General features: G+C 44.8%; 1 protein-coding gene and 2 long non-coding RNA genes across 4 annotated transcripts; 1 reads left to right on the top strand and 2 right to left on the bottom strand.

Annotated features, from left to right (window-relative positions):
• Window positions 1-2,103: 2,103 nt before the first annotated feature.
• On the bottom strand, window positions 2,104-3,922 carry LOC112268614. Its single transcript, XR_002959973.1, has 2 exons — window positions 3,610-3,922; window positions 2,104-3,524 (listed from the first exon to the last, which is right to left on the bottom strand). It is a non-coding gene; the product is annotated as an uncharacterized LOC112268614 (long non-coding RNA).
• A 1,495-nt stretch (window positions 3,923-5,417) lies between these two features.
• On the bottom strand, window positions 5,418-7,620 carry LOC106866744. The gene is made up of 2 exons (XR_001407622.2): window positions 7,482-7,620; window positions 5,418-5,726 (listed from the first exon to the last, which is right to left on the bottom strand). It is a non-coding gene; the product is annotated as an uncharacterized LOC106866744 (long non-coding RNA).
• Window positions 5,821-11,467, top strand: LOC112268611. 2 transcript variants are annotated; one of them, XM_024454456.1, is made up of 5 exons: window positions 5,821-5,976; window positions 7,163-7,249; window positions 7,346-7,402; window positions 7,505-7,740; window positions 11,077-11,467. In XM_024454456.1, the coding sequence occupies exons 1-5, from the start codon at window positions 5,899-5,901 to the stop codon at window positions 11,306-11,308; spliced, it is 690 nt and encodes a 229-aa protein (XP_024310224.1). In that variant the 5' UTR covers window positions 5,821-5,898; the 3' UTR covers window positions 11,309-11,467. The 2 variants fall into 2 exon arrangements, with proteins under 2 accessions (XP_024310224.1, XP_024310225.1); XM_024454457.1 differs by lacking the exon at window positions 5,821-5,976 and adding an exon at window positions 6,565-7,042.
• Window positions 11,468-15,608: the final 4,141 nt, after the last annotated feature.

The raw sequence follows: 15,608 nt of genomic DNA, 5'->3' as shown, positions 1-15,608 counted from the left end.
GTTTAGGGGTTTAAGTGTGCGTTTTTTGAGTTCGTGGACTAAAGTCTTCACTTTTACCGAGTTCACGGACTAGTGGTGTATTTTTAATCTAAAAGAATTGTCACCTACAATGTGGAAACAGAAGTGGTAAGAAATAAGAATAATGGAAAAAATAAATCTATAGCTATCTAAAAAATACGGACCGTTCCCTTCACCACGCGGTTTCGACGCCTGTCAAACTTCGCTCGCCTTGCCCCACGCCCGTCTCCCCGATCCCTGGCCCGACGCCCCTGTCTCACCGCCGAGCAGGCCGAAATCATACACATACACAGCAGTCTAGCAGGCCGAACTCATTGGCACACCGAGCAGGCCTAACTCGTACACACTCGTAGCCCTTTCCTCAATCTGCTATTCCTTTGCCTGAACATTTCTTCTCCTCGATTGCCACGGGAGAGACAAGTGACGCCTAGGCTTCGCCTACGCCGCCGCTGGCCGGAGCTGCGGTGACGCCTGGAGCTCCTCCGTTTCCCTGAGTACAGCAGCTGGCGTCCACCCGAAGCACACGCCGCATCCGGCCATCCGGGACGTGCGACTGGGCTGCGCCGGCAGCATCCTTAATCTCGCCGCCGGCCAGATCTTCAGTGACGGCGTCTCAGGGTGAGATTTCCGCCTGCAGTCGCCGTCCTCCCCGAGCACCCGTTGCATCCGGGATGAGCGCCGCCGACGCCTTGTGGGGCAGATCAAGGTAGCTGATCAGGCATTCATGCCTCCGATGAGCACACGCCAATGTAAGTAGAGTAGACTTGTAGGTTTGAAGAATAGGATATCTAGAATATTTATGGTCCAATCTCACGAGGCTCTTCTTCTGATGTTGCATTTGTGTGGGTGTGGGGACTAATTGTGGACTATTGGCAAAAAAATATTTCTTGAGTTGACAATTTCTATGGCACCATCACATAGAGCTCATTGTAATATTAAGGATTGGGCTACTGATCGAATAAAATAATTGTATTTTACTTTCTGTTACCAATCACTTCTTTTCATTGAGAGGATTGTGAGGATTAGCAAACAATGATTCTGAAATGTTGGAAGATATTTTGTTTTCTTTTTTAAATTTAGTATTGTGAGTTTATTTCGTTCGCGAAAAGAAGTAGATTTCTTTTCAAATTTGTATCACTGGCCGGGATCCAAGTCCGAGTTGACAGGCCTCATGGAAGACCCTCCGATCGCCTCGTCTCAGGACCCGTGGCACACAATCTGTGAAGCTATGAGGGCTCAAAAGAAAGAAGTCAATGACGAATGCTATGTGATTTTCAGAAGGTATCGTCTTTTGATAGAGTAGAGTATAGAGAAAAAAAATCTTTAGAAGAAACCTTTTTAAAAATGATGTTTGTTGATTGTCAAAGAAAAACAAAATGAGAATTTTTTTTATGCATGTCTTCGAGTGTATCATTTTATTTTGTTATCCCGTTGCAATGCAGGGGCATTTCGGCTAGTCCAAGTAAAAATGGTAGCACTATAAACAAAATTTGAATTCCAAACTGAAGAAAAGCATTGTCACAGGAATGACGCACAATACTATTTCGAAAAAAATGCTGCAAATGTGGAGAGGGAAGTTGTAAAAATCATGGAAACAATTATATCCAAACAAAATTGGTACCACTATTAAATTTGAAATCGAAAGTTTAACCCACTGATCTCAAAACAAGAAAGACAATAATAAGGAAGGATTAATAATTGTCAAGAAAATTATCTACACTTCTTAGTTTGTGCGGTTCATTTTTACAAGCTTATATGATATGGGCAGAGCAGATGATAAATCTGCAAGTGTCTGTCAAACAATAAATATCTTATGCAATGTATTTATAAGTTTTTTTTTTTGAAAAAGAGAGGTTTTCCCTCCCCCCCACCCCCCCCCCCCCCCTCACACCTCTCCCAGCACCTAGTGCAGTCCTCACCCAGACAAAGCCCCCATCGCAAATTCTCATTGAGTCCCAGCAGCTTCAACAGAAAACTTCAGTATACAGCAAACAGGTCCTTGATCAACCAGCAATTCGTTGTAATGGACACCATCCTCTAGTCGCCTCAAACACTTCTCTAGCAACCTGTTCGATCAGTCTTGTCCCCTTGTTTGCAAAATCGACCAGAGATTAAGCCAATAGCACAGCAGTTTGATTACCCCAAAAAGGGAAGTAATTCTAACATTTGAGAAGCAGGCCCTGTTTCTGGTATTCCACAGCACCCATAACAGGCCAGCCACTCCAACCATAACAAGTTTTTTTGAATTGCCTGAGAAAGCAGGCAGCCAAGTCAACCATAGTTCTTCCACAGAATTTGGCAGAACAGGAAGATCGAAAGCACATTTAAGAACATTCCAAATAAATCTTGCCAACGAACAATGAAGGAATAAGTGATCAATTGACTCTTCCATCCCACAAAACTGGCATTTAGTGTCCTCTTCCCATCCCCTATGAGTTAGTACATCCTTGGTCAAAATACTTTTATGGGCAATCAACCATAAAAATATCCTAATTTTCAGCGGGATTTTAATTTTCTATAGGAATTTTTGAGGGAAATCAATAATAAATATTACCCCACATCAGCTTCTTGTAGTAGGAGCTGACAGTGAACTGCCCTTTCTGACAGGGAGTCCACCAAATTTATCATCAGAGGAAGTAAGTCTAACTCTGGCACAAGCAGCAATAATGTTCTCCCTATCAGAATACAGAACCTCCCACAAGGTGCGTCTGAAGATGGTTATGCCTTTCTTGGCCACAACAGTTGCTACAGAAACATTCCTACTAAAACAAATTTCATAGAGATCTGGATATTGGTACATCAGAGGTTTCCCTCCAATCCACCAATCTTCCCAAAATCTAGTATTTTGACCATTTCCAATAAGGAATTTACACCACTTCAAAAAATCATTTTTAAAAGAAATAAGTCCATTTTATCCCTCTGAACTTATCGCAAGTCCAAAAAACACCCTAAATTTTGAAACCGGGTATTTTACCCCCCTGAACTTTCAAAACCGTGCACTCGACCCCCCTCTGCCTGTATCCGGCGGTTTCGCTGTGTTGAAGGTGGTTTTGACCCGTTGACTGCCACGGTGGCACTGCCACATGGCACAAGTCATTGATGTATCCCCCTCCCCGAACCCGACTCCTCTTATTCTCAGCATGCGGGCGGCAACGGCACCGGCGGTGAGCGGAGATGCCGTCGTCCACGGGCACCGCGGCGAGGGCCTTCACCTACGCGGCTCTGCTCCCGATCAACGCAGTCAAGACCCACCTCCAGAGTCCAGACTGGCGCCACCTCCCGCGGCTCGTGGCAGGTCTTTCTCGAGAGGGGGAGCAGAGGGGCGAGCGAGAGGGAGGCGCAGAGGGGCGGCGCGAGTGGGAGAAGGGGAGGGTGGTGCAGGAGAGAGAAGAGGAAGGTGAAGAGGAAGATGCTTGGCGGCAGCAGCGGTTAAGCAGACCAGTTTCCCTCTCGCCCCCGCCCAATTCTCTTCTGCAGGGGTCGATTCCATCTCTCTCCCACTGATCCTAAAGAAAGGAACATAATCAAAATCAGAGGGTAAAGACAGAGAGCAAATGAAATCGAACAGCAGAAAAGAAAGGAAGAGCTTACCTCATAGAGCATCGACCTGGTAGAGGATCCGGAGGTCCACGACATTGCAGATTCACCGGCGGCAGCGGAACTGACTGGAAGCAGCTGCTGCGAGCTTCAGGGTCGATGCGGAGGGATTGAAATGAGCAGGAAGCGCGGCGGATTTGACAAGGAAGCTGGCAGATTGGACTGCGGGTGGTGGCGGCGACGAACTAGGTTGCTGTCGGGTTCGCCGTAGAAGAACTCAGGATAAGAAGAGAGTGAGAAATGATTCGCTTGCCAGCATGGCAGTTAAATGAGTCAAAACCACCTTCAACACAGCGAAACAGCCTCAAAACAGGCAGAGGGGGGGGGGGGGTCGGGTGCATGGTTTTGAAAGTTCAGGAGGGTTAAATACCCGGTTTCAGAGTTCAGGGTGTTTTTTGGACTTCGCGATAAGTTCAGGGAGGTAAAATGGACTTATTTCTTTTTAAAACGTAAGATTCCTGACCAGAACATAGAGTCTCCATTTCTATGTTTAATCCCACCAAAACAAGCATTTTTTATGTATCTAGCTTTGAGCAAATTCTGCCAAAGTCCAGATGTATTAAAAAGTTTCCAAATCCATTTCCCCAAGAGAGCTTGGTTCATTATCTCCAAGTTAAGAAATTCATTTTTTATGTATTTATAAGTATGCACAACTGTTGCACAAATCATACACAAAGGTCGGAGTAATATAAATATTACTGTTAAATAATCAGGCTGCAACAGTGAGAGCACAGCAGCAACAGGGGCTAATGCTGCACATGCTGAATGCTGCCAGTAAAGCTACTAAATCTCAGCAGGAAACTCATGCTGCACTAGCTGAACGCCTCATGCATTTATGTTTTATGTTCAAAGAAATAATAAATAATTTAGCATGGCTAAAGTTTACCTTTACTAGCTGCAGATGCAAATTCATTTGAAGAGAATAGTATATCCATCATATGATTGGGATTACAACTGAACATGAAAGTACATATTAGATTATCCAAAAAAAAAAGTTACACAGAGATTGTCAAGTACGCAAACATGCCCACATTGTAGGACAGATTCTGAAGTAATTAAACAGCTCATATGATAACTACTCTCCAAACATCAAAATCAAACAGTCACATGATTTTCTCAAGGAATAGCATACACACTTTCTCAAAATAAAGGTCAATCAGTCAACACTCTGAATTCTAACGCTAGGAAATGAATTTCAGAGTATGCATTTTTCTCTTTTTTCCGTTTAATTTGGGCACTGCAGAACATACAAAAAATTAATGGCGGAAGAGAACAACCACTCAATCTCTCTGTATGCGCACAATTAGTCCAGTGTTACACAATTGGAGGAACAAATAATCACTCACACTGAGCAAATTCTTTGGGCCGGATTTATTCATTTCGTAGGCCTCCATGTGCAGCACAAACTTCTTCAACTTAATTATGTATATTAGCTAGTGATGGAAATAACTCCACCCGGCCAGCTATCATCAAATGTGCCGTATTACTTCAGGATTTCAGCAGAGATCAGGTCAACGACTAAGTCGTCTTTTGATGCGTCTTTATAAATAAAAGATCAAATATATATGTTCACACTGTAACTTTTCCTGCACCTTTTTCCCGAACAGTGAACCATGGATGGTGATTGGGGACTTCAATGAAGTCATGTGGCAGCATGAACACATCTCAAGGAAGAGAAGAAGTGAGAAAGCTATTGGATTGCATCAAATTAAAGTGCCCCGAACAGAAAGCTATTGGATTGCATCAAATTAACTGTTCATATCAATTTCGAAGCTATTTTGAAGTTAAGATTGCTCTAGATCGATGCAACTAATTTTCCATTGCAGACACTTTAGAAGTGAGAACGGATCCATGCATGCATCCAAACCACACGTTATTTCCACAGGTGAGGCTTACATCTAACAAGAAGAATTGATGTCCAAGATGACATGAATGTGAAACGGTTGCCTAGTGGTTGTTCAGCAGTTCCTATCGGCCGCAAGGAAAAAAAATTATGCTGTACACCCATCATAGGAGGTGGAATTTATTGGGAAGCACCGGCATGGTTGGTGACGTGTTTTTAATGTTGTCTCCATCCCTGTTTCCTCGGATCTCAATGCATGATTGGTTCCCTGTGAATACAAGACCTGGTAAGCTGTGGTGTGTACTAAAACGATGCACATTGTGTTTACTGAGAATTGTCCAGAAAGGTGTGAGGACCAACACAACACATGACACATTAGCTTGGTGGTTGAGAGCGACCCCTTGGGTTATCTTCTGTATGTGAACACGGGAGGCTTGGAAATGCTACTGGTATGCAGATCATGCATAGGACGGATGGACCATGCAGCTAGAATTATTTGGTGGAACCATCATTACATGGTTAGTGACCTACTTTTAAAGTTGCCGCCTTCTGTGTTTCCTCGGAGCTCAGTGAATAATGATTGTATATACATAGTTCCTTGTGAAATACTACCACATGGCTACTGAGCCAGCTTCAGAATCATAGAAAAATAAATCCCTGTGAATAATTTTACTCGATTAGTTTAGGATTCATAAAAAAAAATTCAAACTACATAAGAAAAATGTCGATCTCTCAGTCCATCAAATCAATTGTTGTACCTGCAGCTAGCTAGGTACGATTATCTGGCCACGAAGGTGACCCGGTCGGTGCCTAGCTGTAGACGAATTCAAAGTACTCTTTGTCATTGTTGCCATGTTCCTATAGTTTTATGCGAAACAAGAACTAAATTCCTTGTGGAAATGGGGATCCCTGAACACTGTAACTATGAGTGCGACACCCAAGGGGGTATCTAAGAAAAAAAAGAAGCTAAGGTATCGAGCGGCCGGAGGAGGAAGGAGATGTGTAGGAGGAAAAGGGGATACCTAGATATAGAGAAGTCCTGTGGTCTATATATAGAGAAGTCACTCGTGTTGGGTGCTGCCATGGGATCGGGATTGGGATGGAGGAACCGCCTAATAACTCACCGATGGGGCTGCTGCCGCCATGTGACTGGATGCGGGCGTCGAAGGGAGCCAGCTTCTTATACTCTACAGCTGCCGGTGGGCTACCAAGACGGCGCGTGGAGGCGCCGCCGCCGGAGCGGTGGGCGGCGACCGGCGAGAAACAACATTTGGGGGAAAGAAAAGACTGTCCGAAAGAGAATGAGACGAAGGCGATGGCCCATCACGGCCCATATTAACTAACTGGCCAAAATCCTTTGGGCCGTCCGTGCGGTGCCCACACAACTTTGGGCCCTCTTAAACCCACGCACCCGTCGTCGTTATAAAAAAAGAAGAAAAGGAAACATTGTATTGCTGTAGTTGTTCTTATCTGGAGGCAGTCATCTCTGTTCTGATTCGCACCGGTCGTCGTTATAAAAAAAGAAGAAAAAGAAACCTCGCCGTGTTCGTCAAGCTCTCCCTCGTGTCAGCCGTCATGGTCTGGGTCGGTATAAATTTGATTTTCCAATTCAGTAAACAACATTACTGATTAATTAATTAACTAAACTCTTCGAAACATGTTTTTTCATTCGATTTCCAATTTTGTGTTGTGAAATATATACAGTTTGGAGTTTTGGTACTACGCTGCATTGCTGATTTTTGTGGGTCTCCTGAAGAATGGCCAACTCCAGCTACATATCATGTCAGTTTGGTATGCTCCTTGTTTCCTTTTTAATTACACCACACGGATGATCTGTCGAGAAGGAGGGATGTTTAATTTTCTTACCAATACTCGCACACTCTACAGTATCAACTACGAGTTCTGGATCATGATGGTCGCACTAGGCTTCGGCGAAGCAGTCAGGTAATAACTAAAGAACATCAACGAGCTCAAACTTATCTACTCCTAAATATATGGCATCGGTTTAACAGAGCTCACTTACTGAAAAGCATGTTTATGATCCAGCGTCAGGGTATCGGAGCGGGCAGACCAAAGTCGGCCAAGTTCGCGGTGGCCTTGGCGGCCACAACATCGGTCTTCACCGGTGCCATCTTCATGGCTGTCTTCTTCATTTGGAGGAGTAGCTTGCCTAAGGTCTTCAGCGAAAATGAGGAGGTGATATATAGATGGAGCCGCAAGGTTGGGGTATCTGCTCGCTGTCACTGTCTTCTTCGTCAGTATCGGGCCAGTAGTGCTCTCAGGTAACTAATCCAACATATACACTGTGGTTATGTATTGCGTATTTTAAGTTATATGAGTAGTCTGCAGGTCAATCCAATGGCCGACTAGCTCAGGAGGGGCCGATGTATTTTCTAAACCATTAAAAAGCATAGAAACCTGAAGTTGGCAGAATCGTGAGAGTTGCACGAATGAAATCGACCAACATACGCCTAATTGACAAATTACACCACCAGGGGGGTAAGTGCAAAATATCGCATGGGCCAGTTCTTAACATCATCATGAACGGCGTGTTCTAATTACAGTTTGGTTAGATAGTAGTGGGTCCCACGAGAACTAGCCACGCGGCATATGCAGACATGCGGGCCCTGAACTAGTTTGACAAGACGGCATTCTTCCTCTGTCTTCTTCGTCGTCGTTGAGCTCGAGCCCGCCAGGACAGTCCCAGGCGGCGCAGTTATCCTGGAAGACGCTGGCGGCGGTCCATTCGGTTCCGGGGGGAGGAAATTGATTTGGTTCCATCGCCGGTAGGAATGAACAACCCCGCGACGGCGAGGAGCCAGTGAGAGTGAGGTTTCGTCCTTGCATTGCGAAGCTAGACGATGGCACTATGAAGTTGATTCAGAGGAATATGCACGTTGATTTGAGAATCAAGGTGGATGGCATCAATGTTCAAGATTTCATACGGGAGTTGGGTAAGAAGGTGGTTTGGGGTTGAAGGCAAGAAGTGGAATTATGTACCTATGTGGAGAGGCAGAGGGGGCAGAAATACAGGAGAATCACGACAGCACCGCAGCTTGTTGAAGCAATCGTAGCTGGTCGCACAGCAAATGGGGATCCTGAACAAACAATTTATGCAGAGCTAATTGATGGCAGCAAAGACTCACATGTAGGAATTGTTCGGTCGCAAGCTGCAGATACCCTCCTTGACGCAGCATTTCTTGTAGAGAGTCAGCCTGTCAGGAATGTGGCTGATTTCGGTCAGAACAGTACAAATGGGCCATCTGTTGATTATAGTCAAGTAGATATTGATGAGCCAACAAATTTTACTCCGCAAATTTTACTGCGAGAGAAAATGGGCCAAACTTCTTGGCATTCCATTGCCTGATGAGGAACAAACGTTGCCGCCGCCCCCTCCTCAACTGCGTGTGCCCCCGGAGCAACGTGGTGATGACGAAGATGAAGTTGCCAAGATGTTTGAAGATGGGGGAGATGTAGTAGATGACATGCATGAAGAAGAGGTGCGCACGGTGCATGATGAAGATAATCCTGATATATCAGTGGGTACGTTTTGGTCTAGTATGGAGGAATTGAAGATGGCTTTCAGGTCATATGTTCTGAAGAAAGAGTTTCAAGGTAGGACTGCATGGACTGACAAGAACAGGTTCACTGCGAAATGCAGGCGTAAGGATGGCAATATGTTGCCTTGTCGATGGTATATGTCTGCGAGAAGGCAACCAGATGGGAGGCTCATCAGGGTCAATCGGATGCCACACAAACACACATGTATGTCATCCTCAAGGAAAGTTACAAAAATGACTTCTCAAGCCTGGGTTGCAGAACAGGCGAACCCCATTTTGAGCAAAAAAAACATACACAACTGCAAAAACACTTCAAGACGACTTGGAAAGGGATTACAAATGCACAAGGAGCTACAGCACTGTGTGGAAAGGGAAACAAAGAGCCATGAAGGAGCTGTTTGGTGACTGGGGCAATGCATTCAGAATGTTGTACACCTTTAGAGCCGAAATGCATTTGAGGTCACCTAGCAATGTATGTGAGGTAGACACCTATGTACAAGATGATGGCAAGGTATTCTTTTCTAGGTTCTTCATGGCCATGAAGCCTTGTCTAGATGGTTTTAAAACAGGGTGCCGTCCATACTTGAGCATAGACTCCACTGCATTGAATGGAAAATGGAATGGGCAGTTGGCTGCAGCCATAGCTATAGATGGCAACAATTGGATGTTTCCAGTTGCCATCGGCTTGCTTCAGTCTGAGACAGAGGCTAATTGGACTTGGTTCATGACTCAGTTGCATATGTCGTTAGGACATATGAATCCTTTGGCAATATGCACTAATGCTTCTAAAGGTCTTGAGAATGCTCTGAAAACTGTGTTTCCACATGTTGAGAGGAGGGAGTTTCATCCATTTGTGGCTCAATTTGGTTAAAAAGTTTCAAGGAAAAGTTTTTGGAAAAATGTGGCCAACAGCAAGACCCTACATGCATGACACTTTCAAGTACCATATGGATAAGATGTTGTCAATCTCTGAGGGTGGTTGTCCGGAATTTGGTGTATATCTGAATAACTATCATTCTTTGTTGTGGTATAGATCTGGCTTTAATACATATATCAAAGTTGATCATATCAATAACCACTTGGTAGAAAGTTTTAATAGTTGGATAAGAGATCTGAAGGACCTGCCTATTCATGAGCTGGTTGACAACATCAGGATAAGAATAATGAATCTGTTCAATATCAGGATACAGATAGGTGAGAAATTGCATCATGACAAACTACCAACAGTCGTTCAGCAGCTTGTATGCAAGAGTAGAGGACTTGGACACTATCATGTTGTGAATGCCTCAACTAACTGTGCTGAGGTTATGAACAAAACGAACACGAGGAGGCATGTGGTGAATATTTATTTACACGAGTGCTCCTGTCTTGAGTGGCAAGCAATAGGGAAACCTTGTGAGCATGCTATAGTAGTGTTGTCTGCGAGAGATCACTTGATGATGGGGAATTTTCTGGACGAATGTTACTCAGTGGCCAGGTTTAAAGCAGCATATGCAGGAATTGTGCAGCCATTTACAGATCAATCACAATGGCCTGAGGTGGAACTTGGAGTTGATATGCATGCCCCAAACATAACTAGAAAAGCTGGCAGGTCTAAACAGAAATGTTTCAAAAATTTCTTTGAGCGTGGTGGAAAACCTGGGACGAAAGGTCAAATGAAAGGAGGCAAAGGAGGCAAAGGGGACAAATGAGACAGAGGAGAAAACTAAAGAGGAGAAGGCTAAAGAGGAAGAGAGACTTAATTCAAAGGCAGCCATAGGCATCAAACACAGATGCAAGAAATGTCTAGAAATTGGCCATCGTGTTAACTCCCCTCTCTGCATTTTCACTCCACCAAAACCTCGGGGTCGTGGAAAAAATAAGACTGCAGAGGGAGCTGGGATCTAGATGCCCCTCATCTAGAGAAATGCAAGAGTTGTCTAGAACCTGGATATTGTGCTGGTTCTAGTTACTTTATTTTGACTCCACCAAAAACTAAGGGGCAAGTTTTTTCCTATCATATTTATCAATGTTTTTTTCCTATGGTTATGTTCTGATTCTGACATTCCTAATTTCCAGGGCTCGTGGAAGAAAGAAGAAGAGTGCCGCAGTCCCAGCTGAAAATGCTGAAGCTTCAGCCCCAGCTGAAAATGCTGAAGATTGGCCAGCTCCAGATGTTGAAGATTGGCTTGCTGAAGAATGGACAGATCCAAATGCTGAAGTTGCTGCTGAAAATGTTGAAGCTGAAGTTGCTGCTGAAAACGTCCAAGCTCCAAATGCTGCTGAAGTTGAAGCTCCAAATGTTGCATAAAAAGTGAAACCAGATAGGGTGAAAAGGCTAGCCACTAAAGGACCCTTAAAAGGAAGAGAGCAGCATCAAAACTTTATTCTAAAGATGTGTGGCAGTTGTAATTTGTGTGAGAACCATTTGTGTGAGCCGTGTTTATTTGTATGAGAACCATTTGTATGAGAACCATTTGTGTGAGAACCATTTGGACCAGATTGATGTGTGTTAAACATTCAGATTTGTGTTAATCGCTGCTGTAATTTTATTCAATATCGTGTGTGTTAGACATTCAGATTCATGTTAGTTGGTTTTCAACTTTGTTGGTATAAGCTATGAAGTAACTTCATGTGTTCAGCCACTCAGGCACACAAGTTGCAGGTGAAGTGAGCTCAAAAATGGGGCTCAAGTCTACCAAAGTGACCCATTTTGTAGCAACCCTCCAAAAATCAACATTCTGTAAACCAAAAAGTAAATGCCGAAATGGAATCTCCTTGCAAAGTTATTAGCACGGCCGAAATTTCAACTCATTTTGACAAAGTTAACTTTCTCGAAAGCACATTTTAAATTCGTCAAAATCATACTTAGAACACCTCTTAAAACCACACCGTGAAATGAAAATTGCAAGGTTAATGCAAATATGGTGTCTCCTTACAAAGTTCTTGCCACCTGCCAATTTTCAAATCATTCTGAGCAAGTTGATTTTGAAATAATTTTCAAAAAATTCGAACCGTTTTCAAAATTTCATACCTTTTGGCATATTCGTTTTCGTTTTACATCCCACCCATAATTCGGTACATAAATTAGCCTACTCCATGCCAAATTTCATATCATTTCACAAGGAATTTCGGCCTATCTTTTCAAATTAGTGCCTTTCAATTGAATTTCAAAATTTTAAAAAATAATATTTAACCGAAAACTCATTTTTTTTATTTCTCAAAAATACTATCCAAATGGAGGAAGTGTACCAAATTTGAAGTGATTTGGAAAAAGGTGTAAGTACAAAATTTGAAAAAGTAACCGGATCCAGAGGAATCAAGTGAGTGTTTCTGAAACGTCTCACTGAGATGTGCTAGTTTCAACACAAGTTATGATCATAATTATTCAAAATCATCTGAAATTTTGCATGATGGCAAAATTTGCCAAACAATTAACACATGCAAGTTTTCAGATTTTTCTGATCAATTTTTCATATTACTATTAATTTCCCAAAATCAATAAACCTTAAAAGTCCCAAAAACATGCATTACACGTCTCAAATAATAAATTGAGTCATGTATGGAACTTCTATCACCTTTCAATCAATCCAATGAAACTTTCCTACCACAAGGAACAGTGCATTTGCAAACTGTAGCAATCAGTTTTGAATTTTCAAACGAAATCATGATTAACTCAAAATATGTACGAAATATAGTTTCCTGCCTCTAGAAATTCTGAAATTTGTACACATCATCTAGATCAGACACAAAATAGTCCATAAAAAGTTTCATTCAAAATATCATAGAACTTGAACACATAATCGCCTTATTTCTAGAAAACTCATGAATTTATATCAGTGTCGGTCCTGGAGCATGACCGACACTGATAAACCTTGAAGCCCCATTCGACAAACATTCGAGTACAATCCATTTTCCACCACGGTTTTGAGGTTTCGAGGCTTTATCTGGTCTTAAACTATCCCATTACTTCCTATATCTCTCTAAACAAGTATTAGAGTCCAACATTTAGCCTATTTTTGATCAATTTAGAAGAATTTTGATTTGCCGCGTTTCTTACTTCAGTGGCGGGCGTTTCGTACGTGCCTGACAGTGATGATTTTGACACGTGCTAAAGAAAATGGAGCACAAAATAAAATTTCCTCCACCTTCACTTATTACACCTCACCGACGGCTGACACTTCCTGCCACTCTCACTCCTCCGTTTGCCTTCACACCTAAGCTTCCCCTTGCTCTCCCATTCTCTAGCCCCTTCTCCAATCCACTGATTCCCCATTCTCCCCCAAATCTCTCCCCAAATACCTAGCCCAATCCAAACCCCAGCACACCCAATCCCTAGCCTAGTTCCAATGCCGGAAGAGGAGGTGGCTCGAATTACGGAAGCTCTCGGGTATCTCACCATTAGTGGAGATGGAGCTCAGGGAGTCGGCTCCAGCGGTGGAGCTCTGGGAGTAGGCGCCGGCAGTGGAGCTGCGGGAGGAGAAGCCGGCGCCGGCTATGGAGCAGCAGCTGCAGTCCTTGGGGCCCTCATTGTGGCGGTCGGAGGAGGAGCTTCCGCTCTAGCCGCAGCCGGACGACAAGGTGCCTGGGCCGGCGGACCGGCCGGCAATGCGCTACCGGCTGCCGCTCTCCTCGGAGCCCTTGTTTCGGTGGGCGGTGGGACACTTGCGGCGGTCGGAGGAGAGCCCATCCGAGGAGCCCTTGTTTCGGCGACCAGTGGTGGCCCGCAGCAGGGACTCACGGCGGGAGGCCGACGTGCCCAACACGCAGGCCTTTCTCCTTCCGCTCACATCGTCGTCCTGGTCAATATCCACGGCCGCCCCCGTCCTCTCCGACTCTGCTGAGGTGGATATCACCCGACATACTGCTATCCTTTCATCTGCAGCTCCAGGGGCAATCATTACGGCATTGCTCGGCTCTCTTGCTCGCCTCCGTTTGCCGCGTCTCCATTTTGCAGGTGCTCGAGCTGGACCAAGAGACGATATTGTGGCCGTCGACGAGGGGCTTGTCGTTGTCAGCATCTGCTTTGGGTACGAAGTTCGGTTGGCTATGCTTGGAGGTGCGATGGATGTATACACTGCTCTAGCTTGGTTTGCTACCTGCTTCGTGATTGCCGTGGCCATTGCTTGGTTCCGCGGCATGCTATGGTGACCCCTAATGATCGAGAGCCCCCGATGATCAGCAACGGCAAAAGATGGCATGCTTGGGCGTCTCCTGTTTATTTTGGATTCGGGTCACCAGCTAGATTATCTAGCTAATAGGTTAGCTGACTGGATATTTCGTTCGAGCCTCTTGTTATTTTCACAAGGTGAAATGAGGCTGCTAATCAAGGACCCCTCCCTCTGTTATGGCCTCTCCTCTAATATTTAGCTATGTAACCGATTAGCACTTTCAGAACCTCTAATGTTAGCTATGCGAAGCACTTTGAGAACGAGAACCTCTGTTTCCTGCATTAAACCGTAGCTGTGTGAAGCACTTCATTCAGAAATGAGGTTCAGTTTTTTGCATTACACCATTACATAAAGTTACATAAAGAGCTCTCTTACATAAACCATAACATCAAATCTTCCTTCAATCTAGCTCTTATTCTAAAACCAAAGTGCTACATGAACGGGTTCCTGACGACTAAAATCAAACCCAACATGATGATACAAGCATAAAACAGTTTGGCAACTTGCATCTCATCTTTCTTCAACTCAATCAACTTTGTCAGCTTCTCATTCATGCCCTTCACCTCTTCCAAAAGGGGCAAATCTGCCTTTCCATTGCCCTCCTCTGCTCCTCCATCACATGCCTTTGCAGCTTCCCTCCCATTTGAAGCTTCTCAACGTACGAATCCATCCACATGAAAAAGCTACATTGTCTCAGTAACTACAAGAACATCAAACATGGCCCATCAATTTCGAGAGCCCATCAATTTCAGCCCCGATTTCACAATTTCAGCCCCTTTAGTGCAAACCCTAGAATTCTAAAATCCCAAATTAAATCAAAATTGAATGAGAAAGCACATGCAATTTACCTTCCCTGGTTGCGGCCGGCTCTCCCATTTGACGAATTCGCGGCCGAAATTCCCTATCTCCGGTTTCTTGCACGTCAGGCGGACTAGCGGCTCCACCCGTGGGCAATCGGGGCACCGGGAGAGGGGAACCTGCCCATACATCGGCCGCGTGCTGCTACGAGAGGCATTGCTCGACCTCGACATCTTCTTCCCCGAAGATTGACGGTGGCTTTTGGGCTAAATCGACCGCGCGACGGCGGTGCCCACGATGCGACAGTGCCGGGTGCGGCGAGCCTCTACTGCGGACCGTGGGCTAGGGCCAGACCGGGGAGCGGCCACCTAGGTCATCTGCCGGGTGGAGCAGCGGCGGGGACGGAGAAACGGCGGCGGGTACGGAGAAGTGGCGGCAGGGATGGAGTAGCGGCGGTGCGGCGGTCGGTCGGTACAGAGGAAGCAGAGGAGCGTGTCGGGTAATGGGGAACGGGGGCACGGGCTACTTGTGGGAACCACAAATAACGGTCAACAACTGACATGTCGGGACCACAAAAACCAGTCAACTTCTGACAAGTGGGACCCACGCTTAACGGCTAAGTTATGACAGGTGGGACCCGCA

This window comes from Brachypodium distachyon, chromosome 4, assembly GCF_000005505.3.
Source record: "Brachypodium distachyon strain Bd21 chromosome 4, Brachypodium_distachyon_v3.0, whole genome shotgun sequence".
Lineage (NCBI taxonomy): Eukaryota > Viridiplantae > Streptophyta > Magnoliopsida > Poales > Poaceae > Brachypodium > Brachypodium distachyon.
The sequence above is the reverse complement of the archived record's forward strand: the minus strand, read 5'-3'. Positions and strand labels throughout refer to the sequence as shown.